At 34.5% G+C, this 14,820-nt stretch overlaps 1 protein-coding gene across 2 annotated transcripts in view; it reads right to left on the bottom strand.

Annotated features, from left to right (window-relative positions):
- Positions 1–14,820, bottom strand: part of LOC111048265 (piwi-like protein Ago3) — a 64,134-nt gene that overhangs the window by 23,841 nt on the left and 25,473 nt on the right. For both annotated transcript variants that reach the window (XM_022334137.2, XM_039426805.1), the window contains exons 9-13: positions 6,250–6,354; positions 4,650–4,821; positions 4,309–4,487; positions 1,930–2,214; positions 1,076–1,189 (exon numbers count right to left, since the gene is read on the bottom strand). In XM_022334137.2, the coding sequence (XP_022189829.2) occupies positions 1,076–1,189; positions 1,930–2,214; positions 4,309–4,487; positions 4,650–4,821; positions 6,250–6,354 (855 nt within the window). The remainder of the gene's footprint in view (positions 1–1,075; positions 1,190–1,929; positions 2,215–4,308; positions 4,488–4,649; positions 4,822–6,249; positions 6,355–14,820) is intronic.

The raw sequence follows: 14,820 nt of genomic DNA, 5'->3' as shown, positions 1-14,820 counted from the left end.
AAGGCGAGCACTGACAAACCAGCCATCCACACACTCGCCCTCGTCGTCGCATTGGGCGATAGTGTGGATGCGGCATAACAAACTGAACGCTCAAACACGACACGACACAACACGCTGAACGACAAGGCAGAGCATTCAGCATTGAGATTAATATTGGAACACCGAGTAACAACAAATACAACTAAAAATAAATGGCCGATGAGAAATAAGTTGGTGAATTTCAGTCGTTAATGTTGGTTAGATTCTTGTTTGGGAAGGACTACAATTCAATATTCGCAGATTGGGACACCGATTTCGATTGAATATCATGAACATGAAATTAATTTGATATCAATCAATAATTTATTGATACTTTTGTGATTTATCTAGAATTAATCAGAAAGATTAGACTTCTTTATTCACGCAAGTTACAATATAAGTTGACTTATAAAGCACTAATTCACAATAAATGACAATGTAGATATGATGATTCAATAGATTTTTACAACGTATGAAATATTATTAATCAGAATTAAGATTGAATACAATTTAAATTTTGATATCCTATACTATTAATCGAGCAATTTCTGTTTGTATTTCACAAGATCTGGAAAACGGCTCTAACGATTCTCACGAAATGTGGAACATGGTAGGTTTATGATATAAAAATTCGATTGCACTGGATCTCATTCCTGGGAAAACTTGCTAAACTACATTAAAAGGATAATTCATCCTTGGAAAAACAGCTGAGACTTTCGTCGTCTGTGTATAATAAAAAAGTGCGTCTGTGGAAAATCAAAATATCGCATCCCCGAAATTCATAAGCTGGCGTATAGCCAGCTTTAAAATATAAACACGATCATTTTAGAGAATTGTGTTGTGTTTATTAATAAATAAAAATAAAGAGCAAAGCTCGGTGCCCCGATATTATAGAATAATAATGTAATGTAACTACATAAATTGGCGGTATTTCATCAAAGAATTGTTGATTCTTCGAAAGTGATATGAAAGAATATTCTTTCCTTTAACACACTACTGGAGAGAAAGAAAGAGAAAGAGAGATTGAGTGAGAAATATATTAAAAAATAGCACATACAAACGGAATGTTGACTCCCCACAAGGTACCTCCAAGTTTGCAGTTCATCTGCAATGCGATTTTTTGAGTGATCGCCATTGTTTTTGGACCTCTTAGTTTTGTTGCTATTATCACCTGTAACAATAAAAAAATTAATTTAAGTATGGATCATCAAAAATGTGTTAGAATTTTAGGTTAAGAATTTAATTTAGGATAAAGAAGAAAAGAATTTAGATAGTCCATTTTATAATAATTTGAATTGTTTGTTCATTGTTTCTAGGCTTTTTTAACAAAATCAAAATTGTACTACGAAGTTTTTATCAGTGAAAGTTATTGATAACATAAACATAACCCTACTTTGAACAATTTAATGAACTGAATTTAAGAAGAGAAGTTTTGGGCTGGCGTCATTTTCCATTTTCAATATTTTAACCAAATTAAAAGCTAATAAATTATTGAACAATTAAATTAATACGAATATAAATAAGAGATCGGATTGTATGAACATCACCTTATGGTGGTGAAAACATAGTGGAGCAGTGAGGTTAGAGTGTAAAGGAAACGGTTTAAAATGCATGTAGGGAAAACAAACCACAGATTAGAGGAGGGTCGCTGGCATTTTCCTAATCACTCTCTGCTACACTATCCCCTCACTTATGTTATCAACCTATAATACATGGTAAAATTTCTTCAAAGTATCTGTCTCACACTGAAAAGTTTGAAATTAATTAAGTTTTTTGATTATACAAGCGATTACACATGTAATAAAATATTGAAAATAACAATAGCTTAAAATGTCTTTGGATGAATAATTGCGTTCTGGCAGTTACCTCTATCAAATATTGATAGTTTGAAGAAAAAAGGCAGGTTCTTACTTGAGATGGAATAGGGTTTTCCACCAAACAGATGGATTTGACAGCCGCATAGCGATCCTCCCTCCTTGTTGGAAAGAAGATGACAACGATCTGGAGGCCTGATTGTATGATAGCACGCAGCGCGCTCACATAAGACTGCGGCTTGTCGTTGTCAAGGTTCTGGATTTGCGGACTGTTGACCATCATTCCGGCCCGGGGCGCCACCTTCCTCATCGCATCTATGAACGACTTGGCTATTTGATCGTCTCTTCTCGTACATATCACTGCCCAATTTTCCAAACTAACCTGTAACACAAGTTTCAACTCCATTTATAAGTTTTACCATTTATCGCACTGCCATCGCACCTCCAACTCATTGCCATTATGATGAGCAATTCAACTAATGTTTATTCCGTATTGCACAAAAATATAACAATTTCTTATAAACTAGCATGTAACCCGTGCTCCGCAAGGGTCTGATATAAAACTTCTTGAAGAATCCAAAATAGGCCTATAACTATCCTCGGTAAATCAAGAATCTATATGCCAAATTTCAAGTTAATCAGTTCAGTAGCTTAGACGTGATGATTCGTCATTCGTGAATTTCCTATTCCCTACATGTATAAGCTGATTCTTTCCTTCATTATAATTATTATAGATAAAGTATGATTTTCAACTATTATTGTGTGACACAAGCTGAGTTTTCACCACACAATATTTCCTCTTCAGTAATCATTAGCTAAGAATATAATAGGATATAAATAAAATAAAATTTTTAAAGCAAATAAATCAACTAAGATATAAAATTGTACGAGTTCACACCGTAACACACATATTTTTTATTTGTATGAATTAGTACTATCAAAATAATGTGTTACGTGTTTTGTAAACGGAATTACAGCCTGTTAATGTTGACATGGTTTGAGACAACTGAATTTTATTTTATTTCGGTTAAATTAAATATTTTTACTTTGAGGCTACATAGTTGTACCCTCTATACATGTTTATTCGATATTCGCGTAATGAAGCACGAGGAGCCTGCTAGTAAAATCACACAGTAATTTTATTTATAACGGAAGGAGTTAGCTTATACATGTGCGGGGTAGGAGATACGAAATGACGCATTAATATTTATGAACTAATAAAACTGATTCAACTTGCAAACTTGCCATGTTACATAATATTATTCTGAATTTAAGGGGATGGATATAGGCTTATTTTTATAGCTATAATTAATTAATTCCAATTTAATGATTAAATCAAATTTATTCAATTTGTGATTCCAAGTTAACGTAACTATGAAAGCCGAATCAAACAGAGCCTTTCACACATATTTTTGATTTGTATGAATTATAACTATTAAAATAATGTGTTACATATGTTTTGTAAACGGGATTACAGCCTGTTAATGTTTACATGGTTTGGGATAACTGAATATTTTATTATATTTCGGTTAAATTTTATATTTTTACTTTGAGGCTACATAGTTGTACCCTCTATACAGGATTTTTCGATATTCTCGAAGCCTTTCTCCAAGTGATTCCATAGCTAAATTGGTAGCACACCCGACTCATGGATGAAAGGTTGTGGGTCAGAAACCGGTAATTTTTTGGTGAAAATATTCAACTCTGATAAAGATTAACCACGTCATTTTGACAAAATAATACGTATTTTTTTTTAGTTTCATGGACATAAGATTGTATTTTACAACACATAATTATCCGCAGTGCAAAGCATTAACTGCTAATATCCAATAAGTAAAAATCGAAAGCGATTAGCTTTGTGGTCGCACTGTTAAACTATCAATAAGAAGGAGAAACAAAACTATTATTTCATGTATAAATTGAATCATACTATATCAAATAGACAAAAGTTCATAGATAAATCATTTAACCATAAGCAAAATGATTGAGGAAGGGTCATCAGGCTCGTCAGCCAAAACTGTTTCTTTCCTAAAGTTTGATAGAAATATTTCCAAATCGTAGGATTCCTTCACTTTAATTCAAAAATGTTGTTAGTAGATATGAGTAAAATTTTGAGTCCACAAATTTACTAATAACATTCTTGAATTCGGATGGATTAAATGCTAAATAATTTTGACAAATGATAAGTTAAGATCCATGCACCTGCTAATACCTGGTGTGTAAGGGTTAACTTTTCAAGAGCCGACTCCTCCAAATATAATTTATGAGTTTAAAAATGACTTCTCGGTCGTTCGAATCTCACCATCCACCTAAAAATCTAAGGCCAACTCAACTCTCATCGTTATCATCCATATCATTGCCCATACACATGGGAGCCTGGAGCTCATGTAGGCATCACTCTAAGCGAAAAACCTAGCAAATTTGTAGAATATAGACAATAAATTGCAAATCAAATGTTAGTGAATTAATTGCTTACCGCCTCAAGCATTTGGTATTCTCCAGCTTCTCGCTTCCAGTCAGCAATATCCGATTTGGTGTATCTGTCGTTTTTGAAAATAATTTTTTCTGGCTCCAACAAACGACCAGTTAGTGGAATCGAGTCAATGTCCATCTGCAGTCCCCAATTGGCTAGTAGAGCACAAGTATCTGGATTCTCTATAAATAAATTAAAAAATCATTGAAATGCAAAAATGGAATTGAAAGGAAAAACGTTCATAAATATTGATTATAAAATTAATTTCAGAAATTTATCATTTACCCAAATGCAGACAGTTATTTAGATATAAGTAACAGTTTGTTTAATAATTATTCACTTACGATTAACAATTTGGATGAACTTCTTCAATTTGGCTTGTCGCAGATTGGGAGGCAAACTGGTTACCATGTTGAGGCGCTTCATGACCTTGAAATCGCTGCGCATTTCATCAGTTAATCCCGTCATGTAGCACAGTTCGGGTACCAACGCTATCATCTTTGGTTCATCTTGAACCTGCAAAGAAAATGTAAAACAATGTTCAAGTAAGCAAATTTTCTCATCCCACAAAACCAAAGGACATGAGACAATAATATACAGAGTGAGGCATATGTATAGAAACAGCTTAATATTTCTGTTTTAGTGTTAATTTGACAATAGATTTGATTGGAGATCATGTTTGAATAAAGAAAACTTATTTTCTGTGGCTCCAAAATACTGATGTGCCATTTTGAATCCAACTTCATTTTTTCAAATGGCAAGGTGGTCATGATCTCGATACAGAATTTCAGAAGAAAATGAATTGCGAAAACCGCACATCGATATATCAAACCGTTTGAAGATATTCACACTTAAAGATACTAATAAACCCTATATAAATGCAATAAATGAATACATTAAAATATGACAGATCAAAAATTACTGTTTAAAGCGTTAAAGATGTGAATAGATGCTACCAAAAATGTCTACTAATACTCAAAAAAGTAAAATTGAATAATTATTATCAAACGAAAATCAAAATCAAATGCTGTAAATCACCCCGAAGACTTCTGCTACTGCAGATATTAACAACAGGGTAAACAGCTAGATGGAAATTACCCTGTTGTCAATATTATTTTGCAGTAGCAGAAGTCTTCGGGGTGAATTACAGCATTTGATTTAGATTTTCGTTGAATAATAATTATTAATTCATTAGCATTTGAATAATTGCAATATCTCAGTAATTTCCATTTGTAAAATTGAATAGTTTAGATTATTTTTAGATTTTAAATGTACTCATCTTTATTTCCTTTGTACAATGACTAACTATAGTTAATTAGAATATTGTATTGACCATAAATTCAGTGAATTATATTTTCAATTTGACGACGTTCAACTGTGTTCTTGTGTAATAGTATGCTGTGTTGAATGACTAAAATATGTATCTATCTTTTTGTATTATTTATTAGTTTATTTAAATGTGAATATCTTTGGAACCGTTCAAGGTATCAATGTGCGTTTTCTGCCATTCATTTTATCTTGGAATTCTGTACCGAAATCATGTATCACATGATCACCTCATTTGAAAAAAAGGAATTTGGATTCAAAATGGCGGTTCCAAGATGGGGGACCAGAATTTTAAAGACACTGAAAAGTAGTTTTCTTAATTCAAATAGAATCCCCAATCAAACCTATTGTCAAATTATCATTGTAACATAAATATTGAGCTGTTATCATACAATGCCTGTCTTAGTATAATGTAATACGAGTATATTAACACATTGAATGTATTTGTGGTAATATTAAAGTTAACAAACATACAATCCCATAAGTGAGAATCAAGTAACTCAGATGAGTTCAAATAAAATACGATAACAGAATTACAAATTTAATGAACATTATTTCGATTCCTACGCCACAAAACTTACTATTCCGTCAGTTTGAAATGTGAATTGATGTACGTACCTTCTTCACACCCTTCGGCAGCTTCTCTCGGTGGAGCAACATGGGCTGTTTTGAGTCCTTAATGCTGATTCCATACGCTTGTTTGTAGTAGTCAATGAAAGAGACCTAACAATACAAAGTTTGTTCTATTAGTATGAATTGAAAAACGCTCTACAGATCAATATTTTAAAAAGATAATATGAGGTGCATATAGACTGAGAATAAGATGTGGTACGAGAAGATCCGATCATTGGGTCGAAATTTATGATTGTTTTATCCTTTAGGTGTCCTTATAAGCGCCTCCTCACTAGGATATCCTGAATTTAAGTACATCTAACGGGTGATTCTGATATAAAATAAACCTTCTATAACAATCCGATTTAAAACATTGATTTGATTGGTTAGGAAGGCATTGAAAGTTATTACAATGAAAAATGTGTATTTTGGCTGTTGGACATTGTTTTATTCTCGCTAGTACTCCCCTTCCCACTATACTAAATTCCAAAATGTCTAAGGAATCTTGTTCAGAATTAATTGTACTTTTACATGATATGTGTTTTTTCATCAATACTTTATAATACTCCAAGTTATATAGAGTTATATAGAGTGGAGGTGCAGTTTCTCAGAGTGGAGTTTCCAGAATTTTCAAAACCTTGAAAAATACCCCTCTCTTGAAAATATGCAGCTCCAATAAAAAAAAACGTACAATCCTGCGCGACCACTCAATTTATTAGAAATGTCATTGTCTTTAATATTGTAGAGAATGTTTTTTCTCAAAAAACCCGAGGTATTCGAAATAAAATGGAAAAAAAATGTTCCAAAATTTGAGGGAGTTTTTGGTGTTTTTAGGGGTGAAGCCGCCCTCTGGAGTGTCAGCAAATTTCAGATTCGAATTAAGCGTTCCAAAATACGTATAAAACCGACGAGAAAAATTATTCCGGGACTGTTTCTTGCTCAAGACTTCCTTAATTGTTGCTACTTTCTTATTTTTAATTCAAATTCAAATTCAAATTCTTTATTTTCTGCATAAATACAATAACAAGAAATGTCTGTATATCGCAGTCGTCATAAGTACAATTATATACACATAGGTAACATGTTTTTTGGATTTATTAACATAATAAAAGGTCAGAAAAAGTCAGCCAGACAAAAACTCATTCAACGAGTAAAACTCTCCTTCTACAACAAACTTTTTAAGGTTTTTTTTGAACAAAGCATCATTATTAATCGACTTCAAACTATCTGGTAATTTATTATAAATTTTAATACCAGTGACATTTATATCCCCTTCAGACAAGGCAAGACGATGTTGGGGAAGTAGCAAATTGGTACCATGTCTTGTAGAATAATTGTGGCTAGCTCCTACAGTTATAAAACGGTCACCATTCCTTCTTATATATATAACAGACCGATAAACAAGAAGACCATAAAATGTCATAACGCCAAGTCTGCTAAAAGTCCCTCTACATGTATGATATACTGGAAGGCCTTCTATAATTCGGATAGCACGCTTTTGTATCTTGAACACCTCATTGGAATGGGATGAGAACCCCCAAGCTTCCATTGCATAAGTCATCACCGATGCAAAACATCCATGATAAACAGTAAGTAAATATTCTTTATTTAACAGTGACTTTAATATTCTCAGTGAGAAGCACACTTTACTAAGTCTACTGCACACTTCAGTGATGTGAGGAATCCAAGAGAAATGCTTATCAAGAGTAACTCCCAGAAATTTAGACGTAGCGGATTCACCAATGTGCCTACCATTTACAGATATGGATATTGGAAAGGGTGACTTATTTTTTGTCAGAAACTGGAGGAATTTAGTTTTGACCACATTTAATGATAGACTATTTCCAGATAGCCAATCATTCATAGATAATACTGCTCTATTCACCCTCAACTGAATACTCTCTTCCTGACCACCAAAAAAGCAGAGTTGTGTCGTCTGCATAGAACAGAGCCTTGCAAAGCGGTAATTCAAATTCCAGGTCATTGATATAAATGAGAAAAAGTAGAGGGCCCAATATTGACCCTTGGGGTACCCCTGAGCTGACCTTGGAGGTTTTTGATTTGATTCCCTGCACCTCAACAAACTGAGACCGGTCCTCAAGATATGATTTGAACCATGAAAGTGATAAACCACGTACACCACACATTTCAAGCTTGAGTAAGAGTGTTCTATGATTAACTCTATCAAAGGCTTTTGATAAATCACAAAATAATCCTATGGCTGGTTCTCGACGTTCAAGTTGATCAATGATAGAGCTTAAAAAAGATAGAATGGCATCTGTGGAGCTTCGTTTTGGCCTAAATCCAAATTGCTGACCTGACAAAAAGTTGTGACAATTCAGATGAAATAGCAACCTGGAATGAACAATCCTCTCAAGAATCTTTGATAGTGTAGGTATAAGTGCTACAGGACGATAATTTTCTTCACTACATCTGTCACCCCCTTTGAAAACCGGAATAATCCTTGAATGCTTAAAAACTGCAGGGAAATGACCTTGATTGAAAGACTCATTAATTAAATAGGTTAATGGTCCAATAATATTTGAATAGGATCGATGTAGCAGCCAGGCTGATATTCCATCAATTCCGTATGACTTTTTCGGTTTAAGTGATAAAATAGCCTTGACAACATCGTCATAATTTACAAAAGGAAGGTAAAACTGTGTTTGAATTCGGGGGCCCTTGGGTACTCTAAATCCTACATTGTTACTGTTCATGAATTGTGCTGATTTTATAAAATACTTATTTAACATGTTGGCAATGGAATTTTTTGACTTGATGACTGTATCATTTTTTAAAAGAGGATACACCTTTATTGGCCACTGCTTCGGAAGTCTCTCTTCTAACCACATTCCAAACAGCTCGCCGCATATTCTCTGAGCTGTCAATTTCTCTTTTCACATCAATTCTCCTTTCTTGTTTCAAAATTTGTCTGAATTGAACTTGTCGCTGTTTTAAAAGCTGCTTCAAATCAGGGTTATTTGTGATGCTCACTAAAATTGAGAGATCAACATTATCATCAGCAAGCTTCTTCAATGATTTATTTAACTTATTGTTTTTTACTTTGTTTTCTCTTACTTTTGTGCGCTTCAATGGAAAAGCTATTGTGAAAGCACAGAGCAACTTTTCCATAAAAACCTCCCATTGTCTATCCAAATCATGCAAATTATAAATAATTGACCAGTCTTCTAGCAGCAAAAGATTATTGAAGTGTGAAATATTTTCATTTGAAAAACGTCTTTTATAGATGTATTTGGGCTTTCCAATGTCTGTATTTAAAATGAAAGTCAACTGAGCATCGTGATCAGATAAATCGCTCTTTACTGGATTACAAATAATTGAGTCATGGGAGATGTTAGAAACAACATTATCCAACAATGATTTAGAATTGGGAGTGATACGGGTTGGTACTTTGACAAGTTCATGAATGTTGAATGAGGGGAATATATCTTTCAATAATCTTACATTGCGATCATCTTTTTTCAAAAAATCAATCACCGGTAACTAATATATTTTTGAATTTTTTAAATAATTTCGAGAACAGTTTCTCCATTCTAGAAATGAAAGCATTTTCATTATTGCTTGGTGATCTATATATGCAAACGAGGACAAAACTAGAACTTGATGCTTTGCCACGTTCAGCTATATCACACAGAACTATGCAGCATTCAAAACACCTCTCATCATTGAATTCATTCTCCAGGTCTGTCAAACGTGTTACTGTCAAGTTAGAAAGGTTATTACGGACAAAAACAGCAACACCTCCGCCCATGTTGAGACACCTACTGACCTTTGAGACACATAGGTAATTTGGTATGATAAAGCTTTCATTCTGATGGATCCAATGCTCTGTTAGACAAACTATATTTGGAGGGACTTTCCAAGAAGCACACAGGTGGTCAATCTTATTCCTTGCACTACGTATATTGTGATGATAAATGCTTAACGCCTGTTCATAATTTGGGGTCTTACTATTCGATATAAATGCTTTGTCTGGCTGTTTATCTATAAAAAACTTGAATTGTTAATTTTAAAATTTACTAAAGATGAAGATCTTGGTAATTCAATCAAACTATTACTAAGGGGTGAAGTCCGAGATAGTCCATTGTCCTTTTCAGATGACATGGAATCATGCACATTTTCACAGTTTTCACATCCATCGTCACAGTTTTCCATTTCCTCTTGATTGGGTGTGATAGGATAGGAACCCAGATAGTTAATAGATCAAGGTCACCTACACCAATTCTCGCAGCATTCTGCTTGGCAAACACTTCAAAGTTCCTGGCTAGTATCAGCTTTCCGCGACGATTGAGATGCAGACCGTGCCTTGTGAAGTGGGATCGCTGGAGGAAGTCATTTACGTCCAAAAAGGAAAGCCGCAGACCGCCCTCATATTCACTCACTACTCTCGATAGATAGGAGTTGGAGAAGAGTATGTTTTCATTTAGGCTGAGGTTGTCATATCTGTACGGTACGCTGCATACAACAATTTTAGATTTCAACCGTAGTTTTAAGAGAGCGTTTATTCCTTGGAATACAGTTAACTGATGAGGTTCGTCTACATGGAAGTCGTTTGTGCCAGCCAATATAACAATACCATCATCTTTGGTGAAATCCTTAACAAAATCCATGCCATCTTGAATAATATGTTTTAATTTAGCGCCAGGTTTAGTATAAACGAAGGTTTCAAAGCTGTCATACAGATGCTGCAGGTATTCACTCAAATGTTTTCCTTGGCTATCCCATAGAATTGTCATTCTCCTTTTTTCCCGGTATGGGTTGTTTCAGTAATGGTGTTTTTAATATGAGAAGTCTTGGGCAACGCTATAGGTCTGTGAACTTGAGCCTTGACCAGTAGTTTATGAGAAGTGGTAGGCCTATTATTACTTGCAGATTTAGCGTTTTCAGAGAAAAGTTCAAATCTGTTATTTACCGTTATAGCTCCAGTCTCAGTAAAATCGGTTCTAACTTTAGCAGTATTTCTTGGCGTAATAAATTCATCATTGCTCCTAGAAGTTACTTTGTCCAAAATAGTGTCTCTGTTAAAAAATAAGCTATTATTATCGGCTTCAATAATTTTTATTATTTCATTCTTATTATTCAATTCCTCGTTTAAATGGGTGTTAGATGCCTCCAGTTTTTTTATACGCGCTTCCAATAACAGAATTTCCTCCTCAGCCTTTTCCTCATTGAATAAGGAGTCCTCAAAGTTTTCTTTACGCTTATTTTTCTCGTACTCTACTTGCTTAGTCAGTTCAGCATTATTATTCAGAAGGTCAGTGCGTTCATTCAGCAGTTCATTATTGTAGGAGATTGTGGTGTCCAATTTATTTAGAATTCCAACAACATCCGGAATTATGTCAATAATGGCATCATTCGTGAATTTATCCGAGATCACTGATAGAGTTCCTCTAATATTGACAGCTAATTCTATCACCGTATCATTAACAAGATCACAGTTCATATTATTCAACACTAATTCCGCTTCCCGGATCAAACATTCCCGCCTTCGGCGTGTTGTCATTCGGTTCATTGTCATTATCTTAAATTCAAAATCTAGCGCCAAAACAAGTATAATCGAAGATCAATAGAGCAGTGCACAGAAGATAACACAGAAGAGCTGTGTTGATGTCTCTATTTGTCAGATGAAAACAAAACAAAAAACAGCTGACTGCAACTACAACTGACTCGGGCTCCCGCTCAAAAGCTAGCTTTTAGGTTAAGTTAACCAGTTACCGGCAACTTGCAGACGACAGACAAGTGAAGAAAATCGAAAGTTCAGAAACATGGAAGCACGTCGTTTGAGTCAACTGATAAAATGATAAGATCCTGTCACTGTTGAAGAGTCAATAATGTTCAATATTGTAGGTTAGATCTTGAGAGATGAACACAAGTCACAAACTCAGGTAATTCAAAACACAAAAGAACTATGCCATTTGTCTGATTGAATCACTACTCAACTATTACACAACTCATACTTGAACAAATGAATAAATAAACGCGTAATACTAATAAAACTGAAAATTTTCACGTAGCTCACTCCAATAGAACTGACCTAGCAGACACCAGGCCTGCCAACGAATTCGTTCAGTAATTCGTTCAGTAATTACTGAATTCGTTCAGTAATCTCCACTCAGTTAAAACTATCTGATGATTTTACGAAATATTAAGAAATTGATTTAACCAGCGAAAAATCAAATCTAACGCCGCATTACTAAACGAGAGATCGAAACGATAATCAGAGATTACAACAGATTAAACGAGTAATCAAAGTGGCAGTGAGCTGCCATAACAATGAACGAACAGTGTGTAAACAAGAAAGCATAACCTAGAAAATCATCAATTTCTGGGTATTATTGTCAGATAAGGATACAGATACAGCAATATAGCTTTTTTCAAATATTGCAATGCAAAATATTAAAGGAGTAGATTCGTGCAATGTCAAATCAATTACAGGAACTCAACTTTACTTATATTTTGAATATAAATATAAGTTTATTGAACATAGTTTATTTTTTTATAAAGGCCTACGTTGGTTAAAGGTTATTGATGATATATTATTATTATTATTCTCTTTTTCACGCAATTGCGGATAGCTTATGCGAAGAGGGGCAAAATTTATACAACCTCTTGGCATTATTTTCTATTATTGATAAAGTATTTTACCAAGTATGTTGGAGCGTTTGGCGTACTATGCGAGCTGTATCAAGCAGAACAGACTTCTGCATTTTCCCTACCAGAATTTCTGAGACATCAATAACCTACAGATCTCCACTGTTGAATTAAGAATCAGACCATTCACGGATATTACGATTGGGATTATTCTGACATTCTTGAGCCCATACATATCTTTGAGCTCAAATGATACTTCTTGATACTTCCTAAATTTCTCACCTATTGTTCTTTGACAATTTTCATCTGCTGGTATGGCTACATCAATAATTATCAAGGCTTCTTTTTGATTCATGTTCAACATTAGGATATCAGGCTTGTTATGAATGACCTGCCTGTCAGTGATCATTTGAACATCCCAATATATCTTAATCTGGTTTCTCTCAATAAATGCAGGAGGAGAGTAAGAATAGTATCCCCCATTTCTTCAAAGAACTCAAATTCCTTCTGCATTTCGGTGCACTATTTTTGCAACATTATTATGTCGCCTCAAATATTCTTTTGGTGCCTATATTGACAGCCTGAAACTGTGTGATGAATACTTTATACTGCAGCGTTACAAAGCCTGCATTTATCACTTATACTCAGATCTCTGATGATAGGTCTTCTATAGGCATTGGTATCTACAACCTGATCCTGCATAGCAATTATAAAGCCTTCTGTCTCTGGGAAAAGACTTCCATCTGTCAGCCACCTGCTTGAAAGGTCATGATTAGTATGATCAGAGTTCAGATGCTTGCAGTAGCGCCCATGCAGTTCCCTCTGTTGCCATTCTGCCTTGTAATCATGCACTGTCAAGAGCTCTCGACCATTAGGGTTCCTCAGGTTAAGTGCAGTATAATTTTCATCCAGTTGACACACTTCCCTGAGGAGATTTGTGTTAGCAGAAATGAAATACTCACTCAGTCTTTTCTCTTGTTTTGCACACAGATCTGAAACCCTGGACAAACCCCTGCCACCCAGCTTCCTTGGCATACATAGACGACTCATCTATGATCTTGGGTGATGCACCCTGTTTTTTGTTATTTGAGTCCTCACAAGCCTGTCCATTTGTCCCAGACGAGTGTCAGACCACTTCAGAACACCAAAACTGTAGGTCAGAGATGGAATAACCCAAGAATTTATTGCCTTAATCAGATGCTTTGAAAGCAATTAAGATTTCATGACTTTACTTAGTCTTCTCTTAAATTGGATTTCCAAGCGGTTGAACACTTCAACACGGGAGATTTTCAAATGCTGGTGGAGTCCCAAGTATTTATATGTCTGGTTATCTGGTTATTTATGTTCAACAGATCTCGAAAACGGCTCTAACGATTTTTACGAAATTTGGAACATAGTAGGTTTATGATTCACTAAAAATTTGATTGCACTAGATCTCATTCCTGGGAAAACTTACTGAACTACATTAAACGGATAATTCATCCTTGGAAAAACAGCTGAGACTTTCATCGTCTGTGTTTAATAAAAAAATGCGTCTGTGGATAATAAAATAGTACGTTTGTGGAAAATCAAAATATCGCATCCCCGAAATTCATAAGCTGACGTATAGCCAGCTGTAAAATATAAACACGATCATTTTAGAGAATTGTGTTTTGTTTATCAATAAATAAAAAATATCGGGGACCGAGCTTCGCTCTGGAGTACAAAAGCATAAAAAATTTATTACGAAAGAAGAAATTATAAAAACATTCATACAGAAATGTTCTATCTAATCGCAGTAAATTGAGATTAATTCACAGAGGAATGCAGAAATTTCCCTCACAAAGGCCCAGTTGCACAAAAGCCGATTAAATTTTAATCCTGATAAACTCCACGTGAACCAAATCAGAGAAGACCACTTCAAAAAGATGGATCTACTGGAATTAATCAGGATTGAAAATAATCCGGATTTTTTGCAACCGGCAC

This window comes from Nilaparvata lugens, chromosome 1, assembly GCF_014356525.2.
Source record: "Nilaparvata lugens isolate BPH chromosome 1, ASM1435652v1, whole genome shotgun sequence".
Taxonomy (NCBI): domain Eukaryota; kingdom Metazoa; phylum Arthropoda; class Insecta; order Hemiptera; family Delphacidae; genus Nilaparvata; species Nilaparvata lugens.
The sequence above is the reverse complement of the archived record's forward strand: the minus strand, read 5'-3'. Positions and strand labels throughout refer to the sequence as shown.